Raw genomic sequence first — 24982 nt, forward strand, 5'->3', positions numbered from 1 at the left:
TTAGGAAACTAACATCTCTGTTTACAAATTTTAACTCATTGCAATTTTTTTCAAGATTTGTAGGTAAGCCAACATTAGTGCAAATCACAGGAGCAATGCCTCCTTAGTGTTCCAGAACACTCAATTCCCATTACCACCACAGAATTTCACCTCTGCAGCTTTAGTAATGAAGTCATTGTGTTCAATTTTATTCCATTTTCCTGAACATATATCAAATGTTGTACTTTACATTCTAGCTTAACTTCTAAATGGCTGCACTCACCATGGCCACAAAGTGCAAGAGTTCTAGAGTTTATATCAAAACAGCTTAAAAGCATACTGATTCCAAGATCTCCATATTAGCAACCTGGACACATCCTAATTGTGTGTGAAGATAATTACATGTGTAAAGCATCCATTTGCATCTCTCAGTATTGTTTAGTTAAGAAATTTAGCAGTACTGAGAAAATAGCTTAAAACATAAATGAGAATTTTATCATCCTATTTGCTCACCTTAAAAAGGAAATGTTTGCGATGATCAGGACCACTGTCATGAACCATCAAAAAATCAGGTGGTGGCCATTTTCTCTTGTTACAAATTTCCATCAATGCAGAAACTGGATGCTTTCCTAAGGATTGTACAAAAAAAGAGGCATTTAGTCATCCCAAAATGGACCAATCAAATGTAACAACTTCGAGTTAAAGCAGCAACTCATTTAAATTCAAAAGGCCAGGTAGGAGGTGTTAAATTAAGCAAGGCCCAAAAAGGTAAGATTAACCCATGTTGTTCCTTGAAAGCAGGCAGCATATCAATGCCACATGCATTGTTCATTTGCTGCACACAGCAGCAGTGGGTCCAAAATTGTACCTTCTGAGCATTTATTAAAGCAAGTCTGCACCTCTTAAAGGGGAGGTGGACTCTGGCTGGAGCAGATGTTGACAGTCATCCAAAGAGGGAAACTGAAGAATGGCACAACATGGGCGGTTTCAAGGTTTTTGAACCCTGAACTGGAGGTGTTTGTAAAGGAGGTGGAAAATAAGACGCCATGTATCTGCAATAAGCCCTAACAGGCAATGGGAGCAGATAGCCATGGAGATGAATGCCTGGAGTAGTCCCAGGGACCTGAATACAGTACTGCAATAAGTTCAGTTATCTCAGAGAATACATCTTAAATATCCCACCAACTGCACCACTTGCCTCAAATCACTACACACTTCATCAATCATCTACCAACAGTTTCTATCAGTCACAATTCATATAAAACATCCATATGCCCCATGGCATCCTCGCACACTAAGACTGCTGCAAGCCACATTTCACAGCTTCCATACAATACAGTATTCAACCATGCCAGCCACATCACCCAAACAAATTGCACAGTGCTTCCTGACACATTTCCTCCCTCTGCAGTCCAAGATGGCGCACAAATGGAAGCAGCAGGAACTAACAATAGGAGTACAGTTACGCATATGGAGGAAACAGTATTGGCCATTATTGAAACAGCAGTTGTTGAGGTCATGGCCAGCAACAGAGCTGATTCCATTGAAGATGACAATATCCTCATACCAAATCCTCCTTCCCTCCATATTGCATAATATCTTTTGATTTACAAGTTGTAGATGGTGTAAGTGTGCACCTCTTATCACCCATTACCCTTGTGCCTTTCTTTCAGATAGCTATGAAAATAGCAATCTTAGTGGAGGAATAGCAAGACGACAGTGATGGACACATACTGGCACTCAATTTCACACAGTTAACCAACAGCTCAAATACCAAGACAGTATGCAACTTAGAGGATAGCATAAAGGTGGTATCTGCATCAGGCACAAATGTTCTGCAGTCAGGGCAGGAAGTATGGATACAAATTCACCAGAGGGTGAGGGCAGACATATTGTGCTGCAGAGGATTCAGGTGAGGACTTCAATGGGGCAAGCTACAGAAGAAAGTTGGCAGTCTTCCCAATGCATTCCCAGTGCATACCTGTCAGAAAGCCTGCGTTCAATGTCAAGGAGCATGGAGGACTCCTGCATTAACCTAGTGGAGAGTACTGCGCAGAGCTAGAGCCCATCTTTCCAGCATGAAAGTGATAGCCAACTCCATTAGTTCACTTTTGGACCCAACCATGATGCAATATCAGTCTCAGTAGCTTCCAACAAAACATGAAATAGGAGCAGAGTAGACCGTACGGTCCGTTGAGCCTGCTCCACCATTCAGTACAATCATGGCCTCAACTCCACTTGCACACACACTTCCCAAATCCCATGATTCCCTGAGAGACCAAAAATCTGTCTACTTCAGCCTTAAATGTAATCAACAATTGAGCATTCACAACCCTCTGGGGTAGAGAATTCAAAAGATTCACAACCCTTTGAGTGAAGAAGTTTCTCATTACAGTCCTAAATGAATTACCCCTTAACCCAAAACTGTGCCCCCATGTTCTAGATTCCCCAGCCAGGGGAAACAGTATCTCAGTGTCTACTCTGTCAAGTTCTTAAGAATCTTAAGTCTCAATGAGATTACCTCTTATTCTTTTAAACTCCAATTAGTATAGACCCAATTTACTCAGCCTCTCTTCAAAGGGCAACCCTCCAATCCCAGGAAACGATCTAGTGAACTTATGTGTACTCCAATGCAAGTATATCCCTTATTTAATATGGATATCGAAGTTCACATTGTACTCCAGGTGTGGTCTCACCAAAGCCCTTTACAGTTGTAGTTCTTGTACTCCAATCCCCTTCCAATAAAGGCCAACATGCCATTTGCCCTCCTAATTGCTTGCTGTACCTGCATACTAACATTGTGCTCCTTACACTTGTACATCTACATCCCACTGAATATCAACATTTACAAGTTTCACGCCTTTTAAAGAATATTCTGCTTTCCTATTTTTACGACTAAAGTGAATAACCTCACATTATATTCCATCTGCCATCTTGTTGTCTCACTCACTCAATCTTTCTCTTTGCAGCCTCTTTGTGTCTTTCTTACAGCTTACATTCCCAACTTGCTTTATATCATCAAATTGTATCATCAACATTATTCTCTGCCTCTTCATCCAAGTCATTAAAATAGATTGTAAATAGCTGAGGTCCAAGTACTGATCTTTGCAGCATTACACAAGTCACAGCTTGCCAACTTATCCTTACCCTTTGCTTTCTGTCCACTAACTAATCCTTTATCCATGTTGATACATTATTTGCAAAATATCAATATTTAATGGATAACACAGCATATATGAACTTATACCTGATAGATCCTTCATTATGGGGAAATTTGCAGATTTCCTCTGTGTTTTCTCACCTTCTGCTACAAGACCTAAAATGGCACAAATGTTAGCCCTTAATTTGTGCAAGAAATGAGCTACATTTCTGAGACAAACCTAACTTTCAAGATACTACTAATTTTCAAAAGATAACCAAATATTGGAATATTAAGCAGATTTTAATATCTTTTTCAAGGATTGGATGATGGAAACCTTTTTAACTCCAGAAAATCAATGTGGGATTACTGAGATGTTACACTATTATCAGCCAGAGTTGAGATGGCGATGCATCTGCACTGAAAGAATTAGGAAAGAAATCTGTAAGAGGTGTCCTCAAAAACAGTGGTGTTATTTTTTGTTTGTTCCCTGGAAAAATGTGTTTTCTTTCTCTTGTCACACAAGAGGGCTAGCATCTGGAATCTCAGTAGGTAACTTAGGAAACCAGAGTAGAGAAGGAACAGGTGGAATGTGGAGGGCCAGGATTACAGCAATGAATCAGTGGATAGCGGTCGTGCACGTGTAAAATTGGGCAGTGAAGCACAACTGGATTACTGGAGTTGCAGGTAATTAGTGGAACTTGAAGTTTACTGCTGAACAAAGAACAAAAAAAATGGTTTTGAGTGACTGATGTAATCATATAGATAATTGTATTTTATTCAGAACTTTCAGGGTTTCTCAGTAATGAATGTTTTTGTTATATGTAAAATCCATAGTGAAGTAATTCAAGCACTTCCTAAAAGCAGCTTGAGAAATATTTTGAGGAATTTGATTATTTTACTCAGGATGTCCAGTCGTAAACCCCTTTCAAAATGGAGTCCTGCCATATCACTCATGACAGCAGGGAGTTAATGTTTACCGATTCCATTTTGAGACTATCACTGCCTCATTTTATACAATATGACCTAAATGGGCTAGTTAAATTATCGTGTGTCTGACTTGGACCTTAATCGTCTACATGAGAAACTGACACTTTCACATTAACAGTCTCTGTGAGACCACCACTCAAGTTCTGCTGCCGTTGTCAAGCAATTCTACTCACTACGTATTAATAAACTAAAGATAAAAGAGCATCATTACCTTTACGATCGGTCTTGAAGTCAACAACTATGGGTTCTACTGGTCCATTTTTGTTTTTTCCCAGCCCTTCTCCTGCCCTCCATCCCATTTTCTGCATCAAGTGTGCTCCCATTCCTCCAGTTAAAGGTGCAGCCTTCAGGAACTGATCCTGTTTATAAGTAGAAAGGTATAATAAAAACAAATATTACAAGACGTCAAAGTAACTTTTTTCAGTCAGATTGATTAACACAATCTGCAAATTCAGAAATGCATAAGTACTCAGAACATCTTAAAAAGTAAATCAAACATTCCAAAACAAATAAAAATAATTATGCCACTGTTTAAAAAAATTGTGAAGAGTTTTAGGGAAAAAGACGCATGCATGAAAAGCCTTTGTAAAGTCTGCTCTGCAAACATTTAAAATGCAGGTTAAAAATAGGTATTTGAAAACTCCTTAAAAAAATTACATACCTAGACCTCTGCTGCCGGTGTGTAGTGAAAAGTAGGGTTGAGACTGACCGTGGCAACAAGGCGGCTACAAGGATTTGACCCTGCACCAGGTTTCTGTACATAGAAGTGAAAGTTCACAGGTCAGTCTGTGAACTATCACCTCTCTTTGTCCTTTCCATCTCCCAACCATGCATTTCAACAGATCACCAGGCACTGCTGAATACCAATATTTCAACAAAATTTCAGAAATTTTTAAATTAGTAACAATTAATAAATGAAGGGAAACACAATCCAGCAGTCAAACATTATTATTTCTAAGATGTTAATGGTCAATATTACTATACTGACGTGAATTGGAGCCATTAAAATTTAGTAAAAGAGCAGGCCTAGTAGTGTGATAGACAATACAATATTTGTCATGTTGAATCGTTTTTTAAAAATTACTGTGTGGTGATTACTGTGGATGAGTGCAGCTCTCACAACACTCAAGAAGCTTGACACCACCCAGGACAAATTAGCTCACTTGATTGGCATCACATCCACAAACATTCACTCCCTCCACCACAACGACACACAAGAGCAGCAGTATACCATCAACAAGATGCACTGCAGAACTTCACCAAGGCTCCTCAGACAACACTGCCCAAACCCACGACCACTACCATCTAGAAGGTCAAGGGCAGCAGATACATGGGAACACCACCACCTGGAAGTTTCCTTCCAAGTCACTCACAATCCTGACTTAGAAATATATCGCCGTTCCTTCACTGTCGCTGGGTCAAAATCCTGAAACTCCTTCCCTAACAGCACTGTAGGTGTGCCTGCACCACATGGACTACACCTTCTCATAGGCAAGTAGGGTTGGGCAATAAATGCTGGTTCAGCCAGCGAAGCCCACATCCCATGAATGAATAAAAAAAATCTCTGTTTACTTGAAAATCAAGGCAACTACTCTTCAGACACTTGCGCTCAAGAAAAAATGTTGATAGGTTACCAGGAAAATTATCTGTATTTAATATTTTGAAACATGTATATCTGCCCAGTATTAAATAAATAAAATGTGCTAAATTGCAACCATTCATGTAACAAAAAAAAAACGAATCTGCCTTGATTTTTGGTTGGCCGCCTTTACACCGAATAAGAGGCCCCTGCGATTCTGAGACCAAAGACCCACTTAAATCTGACCAACCAACTGTGGGTTTCAAACAGGCCTCAAATTCAGACAGGAGCAGCCACCAGCAAAGTAAGTTGTAGTTTGATAGGACTGGGAGCCACGATTGGTGGGGTCTTCCAGGGCATCAACAAGCCAGATTATTTGTGTGTGCCCTGGAGGAGCACCTCTGGGCAGAATCCAACCAGTTCCAACCTAAAATAGCAATCAGGGATCTGTTTACATCATAGGATCTCAATTTCCTTGACAAAAGTGGCCTATTGCCTGAAACAAGGGGCACTCAGGATGTCTGGTCGTAAGCCCTTTCAAAATGGAATCCTGCCATATTGCTTATGATAACAGGGAGTTAATGCTACCGATTCCATTTTGAGACTATCATTGCCTCAACTAATGCCAGATGAAGCAAGTCAAAAATTGACCCCAGCACGTAGGAACCTCCCTACTGATGGCCATAGTTGCTTTTTGGAGCAATACTTAGAAGAATGGTGAGCATAATGCAAGCATAACCTAATGTGGTACATAATGAAGACAGGAGTGGATACAGAATGCATAGTTTTATGCTGGTGACAAATTAATAAATAAACATAAGATAATAGTGAATAACAGAGCTAACTGTTTTCAGGTTTAATGGTCACAACTACAAATAAGAATACCTGAATTTAAATTAAAAAGCTCAAATAGGATCAGTTCAGAAGCTCTTCTAGGTCTTAGGTTTGCAAACTTGAGTTCCCAACAGATCTACAAAAGTATCCAAGAGTCCCTGACATCATCAGATTTTAATCCATTTGCCAATAGTATCTGTCTACATTTTTTGATTTACTAGCATTTGATTTCTTTTGCAGAATACTAATTAAAATATTTTCTGCATCAATAGCCCTGCTTTCACTGTCTTTTGGAAATTAGTAGTGTGCATCAATATTTGTCAGGATCAACCACACAGCAAAGTTTGAAAAACACTGAAGTAGTTAAGTCAAAGTTCTAGTGAAAATTGAGAGGTGAACAAATGCAATATGCATTCTATTTATTACAAGATTAGTCAAGTTAATACATTCACTTTTCATCCGACAAGTCTGATGGTGATATTTTAACTATCGTGTGGATCACATTGGGGAAAGGCTTCAGTGGTGCATGCAAAGGTCATCAAGGCTTGTTTTAGACAATAATCAGTTTGCCCAATTTTGTAGCTATCAAACCAAATACAATAAATGGAATATAAGGCAATGAATCAAACCATGGTAAAGACTTTGACAGTGAGGCTTTTGAAACATTTTCAACACAGGAAATAGCAAAACCTCAAAATGCAATTAAAATGTTAAATTATGCTAGTACTAATTTAAGGTATTCCAATATTGTTCAAAGGCCATTATTTTTAAATTTAAAAGCATTTCTGTATCAGCTCCAAATGTGTGTGCTAAACGGTGAACCTGACGAGCCAGATTTATAAAGGGCTTAGATTGAGAAAATTATAGTTAAAATGTGTAACTGAAAATAATTTAATAATCAAATTAATTCACATTTTAACTATGTTCATACAGCTATGACTTTAATTACTCTTTAAATTGCACTCAAAAATTTTAAGCCACTTTTCATTACAAGTAAACAGAAACATCTTTGAAACTTAAACTGTTTGTTTCTTTAACAAAATATTAAAATGCATGCAAAAACTGTCTAAACAGATAAATATATTTCTTCAAATCAACCAAGGGTCTGGAATACCAGCTGCCTCATCCCAAAAACCTGGATTGGTTTTTACTTACTTCCATTTCCTTCTTCCCCTGTTTTTCCAGGAACCTCACAAAAGAAAGAGGCAACCATGCAGAGAATGATACAAACCCCAGCCAAAGTCGCCCAGGGTTCCGTCCTGCTTTTGTACCTGCTTTGTAATGATAGAATTTTTTATCATCAACATCTGTTTCAGTATCTCCAATGTGTATTCAGTCCACAAATCCAATTCAGATACTTAACCAACTGTATACAATTTACACAGAAAAGAGACGTGTATTAATCAAATAATTTATGATAAATAATTCTCTTTCCATATTTTCTAAAGCAACGCTCTGGAATGTGTTATATAATTTAATGTGTTATATAATTACTATTACAAAAAATATATTTCATGCTTTTATTTCCTCAATATCACCCCGAGTATTGAAAAAATAAAGTTTTATGGTAAAAAGAAAAACTCAAATATTCAAACTACTGCCTTGGTGAAAATAATGCTCAAAAAAATTATGAAAAAGATACTCTTAATATACAGTATCCAGTTAAATACAAGAAATCTATGACTACAATTCATCATTTCTTTTTATTCATTCAAGGGATGAGGGCTTTGCTGGCTAGGCCAACATTTATTGCCCATCCCTAATTGCCCTTCAGAAGGTGGTGGTGAGCTGCCTTCTTGAACTGCTGCAGTCCATGTGGTGTAGGGAGGGAGTTCCAGGATTTTGACCCAGTGACAATGAAGGAACGGTGATATATTTCCAAGTCAGGGGTGAGTGGCTTGGAGGAAACTTCCAGGTGGTGGTGTTCCATTGTATCTGCTGTCTTTGTCTTTCTAAATGGTAGTGGTCGTGGGTTTAGAAGATGCTGTCTAAGCCTTGGTGAGTTGCTGCAGTGCATCTTGTAGATGGTACATACTGCTGCTACTGTGCGTCGGTGATGGAGGGAATGAATGTTTGTGGATCTGATGCCAATCAAGTGGGCTGCTTTGTCCTGGGTGGTGTCAAGCTTCTCGAGTATTGTTGGATTTGCATTCATCCGGGCAAGGGGACAGTATTCCATCACACTCCTGACTGTGCCTTGTAGATTGTGGACAGGCTTTGGAGAGTCAAGTGGTGAGTTACTCGCCGCAGGATTCCTAGCCTCTGACCTGCTCTTGTAGCCACAGTATTTATATGGCCACTCCAGTTCAGTTTCTAGTCAATGGTAACCCCCAGGTTGTTGATAGTGGGGGATTCAGCGATGGTAATGCCGTTGAATGTCAAGGGGCGATGGTTAGATTCTCTCCTGTTGGAGATGGTCATTGTGTGGCGCAAATGTTACTTGCTACTTGTCAGCCCAAGCCTGGATATTGTCCAGGTTTTGCTGCATTTGGACATGGACTGCTTCAGTATCTGAGGAGTCGTACATGGTGCTGAACATTGTGCAATCATCAGCGAACATACCCATTTCTGACCTTATGATGGAAGGAAGGTCATTGATGAAGCAGCTGAAGATGGTTGGGCCTAGGACACTACCCTGAGGAACTATTTAATTTATCACTACTTAACTGATGCTAACATAAAATGGCGATTGTAAATTTTAAAAAAGCAAGATATTTTCAAGATAAGGGAAAATTGCCAGTTCATTTGTTCTTAAAAACATCATAGTTTACAGTGTTTTCTTTAAACTGAAAAAAACAACATAAAAGAGGTTTACCATTTAACTTTCAAAAGCATGAGGACAGCAGATCGCCTAGTTATCTTGGTTTTACAGTGTTGGCATGTCCAATCAGAAGTCATGATTCTATCTCAGTCTTGACTAACAGGAAAAGTTGGTTGTAACCATTAAGCATGTCCTGCCAGCTCTCAAATAGAGGAACCACAATATGGCAAAAAGCAGTACAGCTCTGATTCCAAGACTGGAGGAAGAGGGTGAAGTTGCATTCAAAGGAGCATACTAGCCTTACCAGAGATCATCTGAATGTTCTCCAACCGTTAAAAACAGCACAGAAAACATCTGGGAAGAAACTTGCCATTTGATCCCCACCCTTTTAAGCAGCTGAAAACAGAAGCATAGCAGTGAGGAAAAGGGAAAGCCCTACAGGAGGTAAAATACAGATTTCAAATTAAGAAGAAAATAATGTAAGAGGGATGAAAAATATTGCAGACAAGACACAGATCAGCAAGTGTCATTTCCCAGGAACACAAATCTGCAAAAGTCATTCCATGAAAATTGGAATAATAGAGATTTTAAAAGTAGGAGGGAAATTAAATATTTGAGAACATGTAATGAAAGCCCAGTGTATTAAATATCCATATAGAATAGAAGTTTGAAGGACAAAAACTGTTCGAGCAGTCATGACATACACAGAATAAAAGATCTATGAAACAACTGTTTCATACCAATTTTGGTTCGGACTCCAGTTAGATTCTCTTTGTATAACTGCATCTCTTGTTTGTGAACTGGATACACCACTGAACATAAACTGAAACAGACATTAGTTTTTTTTTCTCTAGTGGATTAATACCCAACCATGTGTCAGTCAGAATGTTGTCATAATATAAAAAAATGTGAAGCATTACTTTTCCTTTTAACTTTTTCTGTCTTGTTTACACTGAAATCAGGTTACAAAACCAATTGAAAATAATACATTGTTACTTTTTATGTAAGAACACTTGGTTGGGCAAGAGGGTTTTAAACATCATTACAATTTTCTGAAAGGCCTAGGATAACATTTAAATATCACAAAAGGTTATTTCACAGATTTAACAGTAAATGACTATATCTAATAAAACTGCATATACCTACATGATTTTGATTAATGTGAGTTTCCTAAGTGTTAAATAATATAAAACACAAAATCCTTCGAAGTTTTATACTTTTCCTCCCCAAAGCTTCTTATACAAACTTTTGGGTCATTTCAGCCAGGAGGTATTTACATCTGTTGTATATGTTGCCATTCAAATTTTCACCCATTTCTGCTTATAACCTGTATGAGTCAGTGGCTTTTGTCTTGCATAATAACGTCCTTAATACATGCAAAACCTCAAATGCTGTGCCACCAACCACTTCAAATGTTAGTGGAAAGATCTAAGGAATATTGTAGTTTCTAAAGTTTTGCCCAAGTCTTAATTGACACCTGTTACAATCAGGTCAAAGAATTCTCAGATTGTGGGGAGAAGACTGCTGATTTCCAATTATAACTGTAATTGAAGGCAACTATATTCTCTTATACCTCAGCTACATTTTGTAACAAAGTCACTCTTTTTGCCAAATTAACTTTATGCAACAGCAGTTAAAGTCAATAAAAATTAAAAAAGAATCTCCTCCTTAGCTTTGTCTGCTTATATTACTCTATGTATGGTGCACAGAAAAGATGGCAACCTCTTAATGCAGAATGTCAGCTAATATATAATCAATAGGAAGATCTATTCTTTTTCAAGCGTTCAAGGTTTCTAATTATCTGCCAATTACAAAACAGACCTCACCCTCACTAACTCATGGATACACACTAAACTTCAGCATACTTTTTTTCATTCACTGTCTCTGTTAACTAATGGAGGTGTGACTCCAAACATAATCAGTACCCTTACATGATTATTTTAATTTCAATGCTGACAACGTAATTTAGTCCTCAAATGTACTCATTACCTTCCTGATCCAAGCTTGAGGACCACTGTTTGTTAATTCCTCATAGGTTAATACTTGAGCTCCAGTGCTGCCTGTGAATTGACCAGGCAGAGAGTTTGACTGAGCCCACACATCAATCTGACAAAAAGAAAAAAAAATGTAAACAATATTGAAAATAAGCAACTATTAAATGTTTGTTTCAAATCTGATTAAATCTAAATAACTTGAAGGATAAACATCCAGAACCAATGATGAATCGCAAATGTTATGAATTCTCAATGTTATGAATGACCAGGTTGCTGTTGCTTCAAGGAGGACTGTTGACCAGGACATTAGAAGTATTCCTGTTCTTTTATGAATAATGCTATGAACAGCATCTCTGACAATATAGAGCAACCTTAGGTGTCCACCTATAAGTCAAAGTCCTGTACAGGGACTTGAACTTACAACATACGGAAATATGAATTAGGAGTAGGCCAGTCAGCCCCCTGAATCTGTTCCGCCATTCAATAAGATTATGGCTGATCTGATTGTCACCTCAACTCCACATTCCCACCTACCCCCTATAACCTTTCATTTCCTTGCTTATCAAGAATCTATCTACCACTGCCTTAAAAATATTTAAAGAGTCTGCTTCCACCGCCTTTTGAGGAAGAGAGTTCCAAAGACTCTCAATCCTCAGAGAAAAAATTTCTCCTTGTCTCTGTCTAAACATGGATAGCATGTATAAAGAGGTGGTCACACTGCAGCTGAAGGGACTTGAGGAAGGAAGGGAATGGGTGACCACCAGACAGTCCAAGAGAAACAGGCAGGTAGTTCAGGAGTCCCCTGGGGTCCTGCTCGCAAATTGGTATACCATTTTGGAGGCTGATGAGGGCGCTGGTTCCTCCAGGGAGTGCGGACAGAGCCAAGCTTCTGGCACAAGCAGCCTGTCTGTACAGGAGGGGAGGAAGAGCAATAGTAATAGGGGATTCTATAGTCAGGGGAACAGATCGGCCCTACTGTGGCCGTCAATGTGACTCCAGGATGGTGTGTTGCCTCCCTGGTGCCAGGGTCTGGGATGTCACTGAATGGCTGCAGGGCATCCTGAAGGGGGAAGGTGATAAGGCAGAGGTCATGGTACATGTTGGTATCAATGACATAGGTAGAAAGAGGGATGAGGTCTTGCATCAAGATTTCAGGGAGTTAGGCAGTAGACTAAAAAGTAAAACCTCTTGGGTTGTAATCTCTGGATTACTCCCAGTGCCACAAGCTAGTGAGCTCAGAAAAAGGAGAATAGCGCAGATGAATATGTGGCTTAAGAGTTGGTGCAGGAGGGAGGATTTTAGATTCCTGGATCACTGGGACCGTTTCTGGACCAGAGTGGGTCTAACATCCTTGCGGGTGGTTTTGCTAGTGCTGTTGGGAGGAGTTTAATTCGGCAGGGGGAGGGGACACAGAATGTTAGCAGAATAGGGACACATCATAATACAGTAAAACAATCAAGTCAGAGGGAGAACAGCTGCATTAAGTTTCAAGGGACTAAGGCATGGCTAGATGTCCTCTACTTTAATGCCAGGAGTATTACAGGTAAAACGGATGAGTTAAGAGTGAGGATTGACACGTGGAATTGTGATATAGTAGCCATCACTGAAACGTGGTTGAGGGAGGAGCAGGATTGGCAGCTCAACATTCTGGGATATAGAATCTTCAGGCGAGACAGGGCAGGTGGTAAAAGAGGAGGAGGCACTGCATTATTAGTTAAAGAGTCAGTTACTGCAGTAAGGAGAGATGATATCTTGGAGGGGGCATTGAATGAAGCTTTATGGGTAGAGCTTAGGAATAAAAAAGGGGCAGCCACATTGTTACGTGTTTATTATAGACCCCTGGATAGTCAGCGGGAAATTAAGGAGCAAATATGTGCACAATTTGCAGAGGTGTGTAAAAACAATAGCAATAGGTATTTATATTAAGTGATTTCAACTTTCCCAACATTAATTGCGAAAGACATAGTGTTAAGGGCTTGGTTGGAGTGGATTTTTGAAATGTGTACAGCAGAACTTTTTAGGTCAATATGTAGAGGGTCCAACAAGGGATGGCGCAGTGCTGGACCTAATTCTGGGGAATGAAGCCAGACAGGTGGCTGAGGTGGTGGTGGAGGAACATTTTAGTGATAGCGACCACAACATGGTACAAGTTAAGTTTGTTATGGACAAAGAAATAGACAAATTGCAAAAAAATGTTTTGGACTGGGGGAGAGTGGATTTTAGTAAAATAAAGCAGGATCTGGCCAAGGTAGACTGGGAACAGTTACTTGTGGGGAAATCTACAGAGGAGCAATGGGTTTAAAAGTGGCGTTCAAAAAGGAAATGGGGAAGGTACAGGCTCAACATGTTCCCTCTAGGGTGATAGGAAGCAGTAAAAAACCCAGAGAACTATGGATGACCAGAGATATTCAGGATACGATGAGAAGGAAAAGAGAGGCTTTTAGCAGGTACAAGGGAAACAAATTAGTGGAGTACAGAAAGTGCAGGGTGGAGCTTAAGAAAGCAATTAGGAGAGCAAAGAGGGGATATGAGAAAGCTCTGGCTGGTAAAAATAGGGAAAACCCCAAGATATTCTATAAGTATATCAATGGGAAGAGGATAACCAGGGAAAGATTCGGGCCCATAAGGGACCAAGGGGGCAATCTATGGGTGGAGCCAGAGGACATCGCTAGAGTGTTGAACCAATATTTCACATCTGTCTTCACCCAAGAGAATGAGAATGAAGGTATCGAACTCAGGGAGAGAGACTGCGAGGTTCTTAAGCAAATTGAAATAGGGAGTGACAAGGTATTGGAGGTGTTGGCAGGCTTAAAAGTGGACAAATCTCCAGGTTCGGATGATTTGTGTCCCAGACTGCTGAGGGAGGCAAGGGAGGAGATCGCAGGGGCTCTGACCCAAACTTTTAATTCCTCTCTGGCCACGGGGGGGGTGCCAGAGGACTGGAGAACAGCTAATGTGGTTCCGCTATTTAAGAAGGGTTGTAGAGATAAGCCAGGGAACTACAGGCCAGTGAGTCTCACATCATTTGTAGGGAAACTATTGGAGAAAATTCTGAAGGAGAGAATCCATCTCCACTTGGAGGGGCAGGTTTGATTAGGGATAGTCAGCATGGCTTTGTCAGACGGAGGTCATGCCCAACAAATTTGATTGAATTTTTTGAGGAGGTGACCAGGTGTGTAGGTGAGGGTAGTGCAGTTGATGTCGTTTATATGGATTTCAGCAAAGCCTTTGACAAGGTCCCACATGGGAGACTTATAAAGAAGGCAAGTGCACATGGGATACAGGATAATTTGATAAGGTGGATTCAAAATTGGATTAATTGTAGGAGACAGAGGGTGATGACAGAAGGATGCTTTAGTGACTGGAAGCCAGTGTCCGGTGGCGTACCACAGGGATCTGTGCTGGGTCCCCTATTATCAGTCATTTATATAAACAACATAGATGACTATGTGGGGGTGTAGGATTAGTAAGTTTGGGGATGACACAAAGATCGGCTGGGTGGATAACAGTGAGGTTGAGTATCTTGGGCTACAGGAAGATATAGACAGGATGGTCAAATGGGCAGATAAGTGGCAGATGGAATTTAACCCTGAAAAGTGTGAGGTGATACATTTTGGAAGGAGTAATTTGACAAGGAAGTATTCAATGAACGGCATGACACTAGGAAGTTCTGGGGAACAAAGGGACCTTGGCGTGTGTGTCCATAGATCTCTGAAGGCAGAGGGGTATGTCAGTGGGGTGGTGAAAAAGGCATACAGGACACTTGCCTTTATCAATTGAGGCATACATTACAGAAGTAGAGAGATCATGTTGGAATTATATAGAACCTTGGTGAAGCTACAGCTGGAGTAGTGTGTGCAGTTCTGGTCGCCACATTATAGGAAGGATGTGATTGCACTGGAGGGGGTGCAGAGGAGATTCACCAGGATGTTGCCTGGGATGAAACATTTAAGTTATGAAGAGAGTTTGGATAGACTTGGGTTGTTTTCGATGGAGCAGAGAAGACTGAGGGGCGACCTGATCAAGGTGTACAAGATTATGAGGGGCTTGGACCGGGTGGATAGGGAGCAGCAGTTCCCCTTAGTTGAAGGGTCAGTCATGAGGGGACATAAGTTCAAGGTGAGGGGCAGGAAGTTTAGGGAGGATGTGAGGAAAAACGTTTTTACTCAGAGGGTAGTGACGGTCTGGAATGCATTGCCTGGGAGGGTGGTGGAGGCAGATTGCCTCACATCCTTTAAAAAGTACCTGGATGAGCACATGGCACGTCATAACATTCAAGGCTATGGGCCAAGTGCTGGCAAATGGGATTAGATAGGTAGGTAGGTCAGGTGTTTCACACGTGTTGGTGCAGACTCAATAGGCCGAAGAGGCTCTTCTGCACTGTGTGATTCTGTAAATGGGCGACCCTTTATTTTTAAACAGTGACCCCTAGTTCTAGATTCTCCCACAAAAGGAAACATCCTTTCTACATCCACCCTGTCAAGACCCCTCAGGATCATATCTGTTTCAATCAAGTCGCCTCTTTCTCTTCTAAACTCCAGATACAACCTGTAGCCTGTCGAACCTTTCCTCATAAGACAACCCACCCATTCCCGGTATTAGTGTGGTAAGTCTTCTCTAAAATGTTTCCAATGCATTTACATCCATCCTTAAATAAGGAGACCAATACTGTACATAGTACTCCAGATGTGAGCTCACCAATGTCCTCTATAACTGAAGCATAACCTCCCTACTCTTGTATTCAACTCCCTTCTAAATAAACAATAACATTCTAATAAGTTTCCTAATTACTTACTGTACCTGCACACTAACCTTATGCAATTCATGCACTAGGACACCTAGATCCCTCTGCATCTCAGGGCTCTGCAATCTCTCACCCCCATTTAGATAATATGCTTATTTTTTATTTTTCCTGCCACATTATACTTTTCCCACCTTTTCCCACATTATACTCCATTTGCCAGATCTTTGCCCACTTATTTAACCTATCTATATCTCTTTGTAGCTTCCTTATGTCCTCTTAACATCTTACTTTCCTATCTACCTTTGTGTCATCAGCAAACTTAGCAACCATACCTTTGGTCCCTTCATCCAAGTCATTTATATAAATTGTAAAAAGTCAAGGCCCCAGCACTGATCCCTGTGGCACACCACTTGTTAAAGCTTGCCAACCAGAAAATGACCTATTTATGCCTACGATCTGTTTCCTGTTAGATATCCAATCTTCTATCCATGCCAACATCCTTGGGCATTCTCAAGCTTCATGTCTGAAAGAAGTCATATTCCCAAATCTATTTTTCCTTCTAAACACCATTCAATAACTCAGGCCTAACCGAAGATCATTTCCCAGACATACCTGCTCCTGTGCCCGAAGAATCATTGACATAGCCTCTACATCATATGGATTTTCTACAAGACGTTTCTGAGCTGTTGCTCTCTCACTCATTGTTACAGAGATATCCACCGTCTAGAAGACAAAATACTAGCATTACCACATTGAGTGACTGAATTGCTATGCTTTCATCTTTCTTTCAACAATTTTCGTCCTCTTTTCCTGAATGTCGGCCCTTTTTGGAGACAGGTCACAGTACGGTAATTCATCCAAGAAACCAGTACTGATGCATGAGCCTTGACGATGAGTGTCAACATGCTATTTGAATGCAGCGTTTAGTCCTGTCCCCTGATGCCATTACACTGCTACTCAAAAGGAGTGCTAGACACAGATGACAAGCAATAACCACGGCCGATTATCTCATCCTTGAAGAAGCACGAAAGCCAATTGTAGCAGCTCTTGCACTACCCTGGCTGAAGTCAACTAACTCAGCACACTCTGTTTATTGGGCCTGGAACCTACCTTGCTACATAGTTTGGCTACACATTGGATAAACTAGGTGAGCCACAGAAACAGCAATTTTACCCCATGTTTAAGATGAAAAGCACTCCTCCCCCATTTTCATTTTTTCCTTCAGACAGTGGTTAATAAAGCAAAACGCAAATCAATTCATTCTATGAGTGAATTGGTGGATGTTTTTGCAAGGTGTACCTGAAAAATTAGAGTAATAGATTTCAAATCTCAATTTCTATCAATATACATAGATCTTCAAAAATATATAATTTCCACATAAAAATTATGCCATTTCTGTTGCACATTGTCCCAAAGTCTCTTGAGATCCATTAAAAAATAAGCACCTCCCACATGCAGAATAGTTATACCCACTGTTTAATTGTTAACGGCACAACTCTCACCTGAGTATCAACATCTGTAAAGACATCATCTGTAGTCTCTTCACTGTCTTTCTCCACAGGAACCCACTCACCATAAACATTCAGCACCTCTTTCTTCCTGTGTTGTGTGCCAGAGGAGACTGGGAACTCCTTAGTCAAAGCCACCTGGGTTTTTGGTGTTGGTTTTACTGTGGCATTCTGGTGATAAAGGAAGAGTCAACGTTTATTTAAAACATCATCTAAACTTTCCTCTTCTAAACAGAGATGCTCTGATGTTGATCATGTCATTTGCTCCATGTCAGCAGGGTTGTAGAGCTAAGATTAGCCCTATCTTCCAAAAGGTCATCTACGAGAGAGTAAGATCATGTGTCAAAGTTTGGACTTTGCTGTCCTTTAGGGAGGAGGAAATGCTGTAATGGATGGATGTTTATGAGAAAGTTCACTATAATTTTTTTTAAAAAGCAGACTTAGGTTTAACACAATCAGGTATTATAAAAGCAGTGTTGAAAAAAAGAAACATACTGTCAAAGCTTTTCATCTTGCATTCATCAGAACAGATGCAAGAATGCCAGATTTCAGAGGGAGTAACAATTTATACTTCATGAGAAAAGAGTGCCGTTTGGTTGGAAAGTCAATGTTGATTGGTTGAGACATTGCCATGGAGAATGCACTAGGGAACTATTGTCCCCTATGCTTTGGTTTAATTCAAAAAAGGCACAGTGCCTGGTCATGCTCCTTTTGCCTGCAGACAACAGGTCCCTGAATATGGTCATATGTAGTTTCTAGCATGTGTAAAGGAGCCATATTGCAAGCCTGCCTAATCTTAAATTGGTTGTTAGTGTAATTCTTAACACACTCAGGAATATTAAGTAATTGCTGTCCAATTGTGGAATCACATCTAATGTTAGACATTATGTTCTGAGTTTTGCAAACACAGGTTGATCATGGTCAATACTCTGCCTATTGTGAACAACTGAAAGGACATGCTCATTTATTTATAGAAGTCCTTTTTTTGCATTAGAATAATTATCACAATGGTGAATATACCTTTTGAATAAAATTTATTAGCATATTATTCAATTTATATTTCTCAACATATCAATCAAAATGCAAAATGTTGAATGAAAACATGTCTCATGTTTTGCAGGATTAGAAAAAAAATCCTCACCATATCATAATGGAAGCACAAAATATTAGTTCTATTCCATATTATAGAAGATATGTAGAGCTTACATATGAAAATTAGCATCTAAACTGATAGTCTTTCTGGGCAGATTAGTTGCAAATATTAGAGTTCTGCCACCCTTGGATTAGGAATTATAAAACATCAATTTCAATGAATGCACAAAAATGCACTACTCCAAGCTAAATGACATATTTATTTCATCACCAAAACACATAAAAATATTCTCCCTCCCACAAATGAGCCAGTGAGGCTAACAGCATTAACCAATATTTATGTTCAATCTCAGGTACGAATAGATGCTCAGTTAAACACAAAAGTCAGGAAGTTGGTGTCCGAGATGTGCCATTCCTTTGTAAACAATGTGAAAATGGCATCTCTCTGTCTGAATTCCCATTTAAATGTACTGCATGGCATGAAGTTCCTGTACTTGCGCAGAAAGTTAGGGCTCGTCCATTTCAGTCCAGGCACATTTTTTGATGATGTGATGTCTTAATTACTGCCTAAAAAAAATTCTCTGACGGTGGAAATTAATTTTTCATGTGCGAAGTCTGATTACCTCAGCTTTTAATTGTTGCAGCTTTTTAAAAAAAAATTCATGTACTTTTTCTCTCCCTCCTAATGCAGTCTTTCCTTTGTTTACTTTGCTTTCCATATCTGATTCGACATTGAATTCATTAATTTAATTTATACTTCCTGGTTCAGAATCTGTGATGCTCATTAACAATTCTTTAAGTTGCTTGATTAAAGAGACATACAGCTTCTTGTCCTGTTCACACAGGTCCCAGATGTCCTGAAGAGGCTTCCGTGCCATATCCACCTCCCACTCACGAAAACTTGCCATGCAAAAGCTCCTGGAAATTAAACGGCCAAGGGCAAGACTAACAATAGCAGGCACCTAGAGTGAATTTTCACCCATTGTTTGAAAGAACATAAGCAAGTTGAAAAATCATTCATGTATGCAACTTTCATAAGAACATAATAAATAAATAAATAGAAACAGGAGTAGGCCATACTCTTCTCAAACCTGCTCCACCATTCACTAAGTTCATGGCTGATCTTCTATGTTTCCATTCCTAAACAAACGCATTCTATTTATGCTGTGTTATTTGTGTGGTTTTAATCTTCCAATTTATTGATTAAAGGGGAATGCAAAGGGCCAGTGTCATCACTAACACAACGCCTATTTAGTTTCCTCCTCTGATTCCTCTGCATTATATTCTTTATAAAGAATATCCATTTCAGGCAGAGACTTATGATGGGATGATATCAGACACACTAATTCCCTCTCCGGTGCCCTCTAAAATTATGATTAACCAAAACCTGAGGTAAAATAATCTGAACCAAGGGAAGAAATGTGTTACAGCACTTAATCTTTTGCTTACAAGTGTAACTGAACAAAACCATTGCTCCAAGCTGTTATTTATATTTGCTAATAATTCTCAATCATTCTGGGTACTTCTAGGTAAGGCTATTTTTTGTAATCAAAATAGTTGAAGTGCGCTGTTACTATAGTCTGTACAGCTAGTTTATTCTCTGGGTTTGTAGAAATTAATGCCCATTTTATGTATCAAATTCAAGTTGAATTATACTTACAACCAGATACATTGCAGCAATACACATCTTTAATCTTTTATCAAATATGCAGACACAGATATTCAATTTTAAAGGAAGATAATTAGAGTTGTGTGAAAGGCAACTTTTCTTATACCATTATGGCCCTAACATACAATTTCACTAAGTTGCTATGGGGGTTTTGCAAAGTCGGTCCCACACCCTGTCTCTTCCCAACTCCCAAGATGTTAAGCAGAAGCTGTACGTCTTTCCCAAGGGAGATGGATGAGTTGGGGCGTGTAGAGTAATGGGACAATGTGATCAAAGAAACTATAGATGATGCATAATGTCCCAAGGTGCTTCATGGGAGCATTACCAAACAATATTTGGCACTAAACTACATAAGATATTAAGACAAAAGCTTGGTCAAAGAGGTAGTTTTTAAGGACCATCTTAAAGTTAACAGAGGTAGAAAGGTGGAGCAGTTTAGGGAGGCAATCACAGTGTTTAAAGCCAAGGCAGCTGAAGGCTAATGGTGGAGCAATAAAAAATTGGGGTTGTGCAAAAGGCCAGGGTTGAAAGGCACGGGGCAGGGGGGGTTAGAGATAGGGAGGGTCTCAGTGATGGAGCAATTTGAAAACAAGGATGAACATTTCTAAAATCACGGCTTGCTGGTCACAGAACCAATGTAGGTCAGTAAGCACGGAGGTGATTGAATGGGATTTGGTATGAGTTGTTACAGGCAGCAGAATTTTGGATGAACTCAAGTTTACGGAGGGTACAAGGTGGGAGGGCGACCAGGACAACACTGGACTCATCAAGTCTAGATAAGAGTTTCAGCAGCAGATGATCTGAGGCAGGAACAAAGACACAGTGGAGATAAGTGATTCTGGTGTTGGAGAGGATTATGACCAGCCAAAAAAGTAAGCATTGGCATTTATACCATGCTTTTTGAAGTCTTAGCACATCTCATAAATGCTTCACACTTCTGAGGTGTAGTGATTGTTTTATTAAGTAAATGCAGCAGCCAGTTTGTATGAAAGTGTTTCACAGTCCAAAGAACAATAAATAACTTGTATTCATAGAAGTGCCTTTAGCGTAATAAAATGTCCCTAGGCCCTTCACCGAAGCATTGCAAAACAAGATACTGAGCCACATAATAGATACTAGGGCAAATAACCAAAACCCTGCCAAAGAGTGTCTTCAGGAGGAAAGTGATATGGAGAGGCAGAGAGATCTGGGGAAGGTATTCAGGTGATCAGGGCGTAGACAGCTGAAGGCATGACCATCAATGGGGAATGATTAAAATCAGGGATGCACAAGGGGCCAGAATTAAAGGAGTACAAATATCGCAGAGGATTGTAAGACTGATGGAGATTACAGAGATAGAGAGGAGTGAGGCCATAGAGCAATATGAAAACACTTGAGCAGAATTTTAAAGTCAATGCATTGCTTAATCTGAACCAGTGTAGGTATGAGAGCAAGTGGGGATGGGGTTGAGAGAGTTGGTGGTGAGGTAAAGCTAGGTGTCTTCAGCATATATGTGGAACCTGACATGTTTTCAACTGACATTGTCAAGGAGCAACATGTAAATAAAAAATAGGAGGGGTCCAAGGATAGATCCTTGGGGAACATCAGAGTTAACGGTATGGGATTGGGAAGAGAAGCCAGTGATGATGATTCTCTAATTAAGTCAGTAGTTAAATATTTGATTGTATTCACTGAGCGATGAATGTTAGCCAGAAAACAGGAGAATTACCCTTCTCCTCTTCATAGTGCCCTGAGATGTTCTCCAACTACCTGAACATATTGGGTCTCAATTTAATGTTCCATCCCAAAGGGACACCTCAAATGCTAGAGAACTCTCAGCAGCCTTCCAAATGCAATACTTTACGCTTGTCTGCATTAAATTTTACTTGCCTTTTTTCTACGAAAATACGTATTTTACCCAACTCATTCTGTAATTTCAGTGTTGACTCCTTGAATTCCACTTCCTCGCTAGTTTGGTATCATTTGCAAATATGCATTATTTCTGAATCAAAATGATTGATATAAATTAGGTACCTAACCCAGAAAGCCTCCAGGTTCGATTCTCAGTCTAAGGTGAGTTAGCTGACCTCTACCTGTAGACAGTTGTGTAGCTTGAAGTGCTAATAGTCATACTTTTCACTTAACATCTGACAGTGTTACAGATTGTCTAATGTGGCTATCAAATTTTATTGCAAAGCTATCAGTAGCATAACAAGCCCATTTGCTAGAAATGTTCAGTGAAAAAAATTGTCAAATGTAATATATAACTACAAGATTATTCTGGATCTATGCAAACAAATATCTGCTAAATTATTACAACCAATGTTTTACGTGATGAATTAGGGATTTAAATACAACTGTAGCTGTATACTTGAAGTGGGCCTCATGTTCAATCCCTGGTTTGGTACTGAAATAATCTCAGACTGGACAGGAGTTAAAGAATTACATTTCATTTTAGCATTTTGAGGTAAAAAAGGAGAAATTTTTAAAACAGTTCCTAACCTGCTGAAAAATGCACTTGTATGGATGTTGGGCAAGGATGGGATCAAGCTTGCCACAGATGTTCTCCATGTTCAAAATGCCTGTCCAATACTCCGCTCCTGGGTCTAAACATTAAAAGTGTGAATTTCAACCAAAAACAAGGGACTTGTCTCAAAAATGTTTCTGTGCATTGGTACAAGTTACTTTTGTGATCGGATGACCGTTTGTGATTATAGTAAATAGTATTAAAAGTTTTTAAATATTCAAACTGCGCATTGTTGACCACAATGTATTTCAGTTGATGTCCTTCAATGTTTTAGAACCAAAAGCTACATCTTGTTTGATTATGAGTCAGCTGCCAATATCACTAATCAGCAGGCCAATATCTAAACTTCAAAACTCCAATTCCATTAAAGTCAATTATTACATTGCTGTGTTTCTTTTGTTGTTGGATTGTTGTCCCCTCCACCCCGAAGAGAACAACCTGATGTATGGTTCCATGGATGCTAAGCATCATCCAGTTCATAACCCATTTACTAAGTAAGATAACAGATGAACTTCTGCTAAAATTCAAGTTAGACAATCCTTAGTGATTTATGTAGCTTAAAACTGTAAAACTACCCCCAAGTAAATCTCTGCCTTTGACAAATGCACAATGCAAGACAAAATGCAAGAACGTCTCAAGTGGGAAATTAATTTTAAAAATTAAGTGTACGAAAACTTTCTAATTAGAATAGGCTCTGGTTCCAAACCCCAAAACGAAAGGCAAAACTATGTAATTTATATCCAAATATTTGAATGACTTTCTTCCAGCATTTTGGTTGTGAAACATTGGAATAAAATATTAATAATGAAGACTGTGCCTAACTCAGCTTGAAATTGTAGCAAATAATCTTTAATGATTGACATTGAAGATTGATACAAAATGTGACTATGTCCTTCAGGTTACATAATAAAATTACCAGTTAGTAAGAACTTTACCTCATGTGGCATTCAGCCACATAGAGCAAGATGTCCCAAGTTCCTATTGCTTTGGTTATTTAATCTCAGCCACAGTTGCAGCAGAAGTGTGATAATTGGTATAGGTGCCTTTCCCCCATCATAGCTGGGGCCCACGGCTGATCATTGTCAAGTACACCTGCCACAAATCACACTATGTGAACAGCATCAGACTTGCGAGTGCCTCCTGCCCAAAGCAAACAGTCAGACATCGTCTCAACTCATACAAGCAGAATATGTAGCCACACCCCAATGAGAGTCAATGCTTTCAAGAGAGGAGGAGAGGGAGAAAATGCAATTTAAAAGACTTGGAATAATTAACAATACTGGTATACATGCTCTGTAGAGATTTCTAAGGTGCTGAAAACCATTTTCAAAGGAACTCAATCACTTTCATACATGACAGCACAGCCACTTTTCAAAAAGAACGAGGGAACAATAGCAGCAGTACACTTAAAAAAGGTTAAACAAAATTCAATTGAAAATTCTGTCTTCCCACTAAACCATACAGAGAAGTGGAATATAGCAGGTAAAGAAAATGAGAAGAAAACATTGTTTAAAAACATCTCGTTCTCTGATAGCTGAGTGTAGAAATGCAATACATGGTCTGTACAGCTTAATATCACACTAAAAGTCCCAAGTTATAATAGAATAGAATCATTGAATGATATAGCACAACAGACGGCCATTTGGCCCATTGTGTCTGTGCTAGTACTTTAGTAGAGGTAGTCAATTAATCCCATTCCATTGTACTGAATTCAGGAAACATTAGCATCAATTTTCCTGTGTTAGGGGAAGAGAACAATTTTTTAAAAGTGTTCCCATTCTTGACTGCCATGTCAGCTGGAAGTGTGCATTCATGGACATAACAAAGCAGGAAATTAGCCTGTGGGAGCTTTCCTTATCCAAGTAGGGCACCAGCATTTAAACACATGAAGGTTCTTGCAAAGGCTAGCAGTAAGAATTGAACCCCAGTATGGGCCACCATCTTTTGCAGAGGAGTAAAGAGAGAAAGTAAAAAGAAAATAAGTAACTACAAACCAAAATATTTTAGTTAATATTCAGTGAAGGTAAATAAATTATAAAAGCAGCAAAAATGTTGAAATGAAAAAAGAGGGAATCTCATAAAAAAAAAGTTAATGGTTTAGCCTGGACAAAAAAAATGTAATGATACCCATTATTAGTTCCGCATGATTCAATGGGTAATATACTATACAATGTGGTATTTGGTCAT

The 24982-nt window shown here is 39.3% G+C and overlaps 2 protein-coding genes and 1 long non-coding RNA gene across 11 annotated transcripts in view; 1 reads left to right on the forward strand and 2 right to left on the reverse strand.

Annotated features, from left to right (window-relative positions):
* The window catches only part of LOC121290535 (protein downstream neighbor of son homolog), a 54415-nt gene extending 34861 nt beyond the window's left edge, over positions 1-19554 (forward strand). Inside the window, exon 11 of the transcript XR_005945822.1 lies at positions 19466-19554. The gene's annotated coding sequence lies outside the window, so the exon portion shown is untranslated. The remainder of the gene's footprint in view (positions 1-19465) is intronic.
* The window catches only part of LOC121290533 (protein SON), a 56646-nt gene that overhangs the window by 3084 nt on the left and 28580 nt on the right, over positions 1-24982 (reverse strand). For 2 of the 9 annotated variants that reach the window (XM_041211015.1, XM_041211014.1), the window contains exons 6-11: positions 17523-17699; positions 16633-16743; positions 11272-11388; positions 4320-4467; positions 3227-3295; positions 493-608 (exon numbers count right to left, since the gene is read on the reverse strand). In XM_041211015.1, coding sequence (XP_041066949.1) covers positions 493-608; positions 3227-3295; positions 4320-4467; positions 11272-11388; positions 16633-16743; positions 17523-17699 — 738 coding nt within the window. Of the gene's footprint in view, positions 1-492; positions 609-3226; positions 3296-4319; positions 4468-4769; positions 4965-7676; positions 7796-10022; positions 10106-11271; positions 11389-16632; positions 16744-17522; positions 17700-24982 lie in introns of those variants that run through there. The other 7 variants (XR_005945820.1, XR_005945821.1, XR_005945819.1 and 4 more) reach the window with 7 other exon arrangements.
* On the reverse strand, positions 22159-24892 carry LOC121290536. Its single transcript, XR_005945825.1, has 3 exons — positions 23731-24892; positions 22771-22874; positions 22159-22270 (listed from the first exon to the last, which is right to left on the reverse strand). It is a non-coding gene; the product is annotated as an uncharacterized LOC121290536 (long non-coding RNA).

Source organism: Carcharodon carcharias, chromosome 18 (assembly GCF_017639515.1).
Source record: "Carcharodon carcharias isolate sCarCar2 chromosome 18, sCarCar2.pri, whole genome shotgun sequence".
NCBI lineage: Eukaryota > Metazoa > Chordata > Chondrichthyes > Lamniformes > Lamnidae > Carcharodon > Carcharodon carcharias.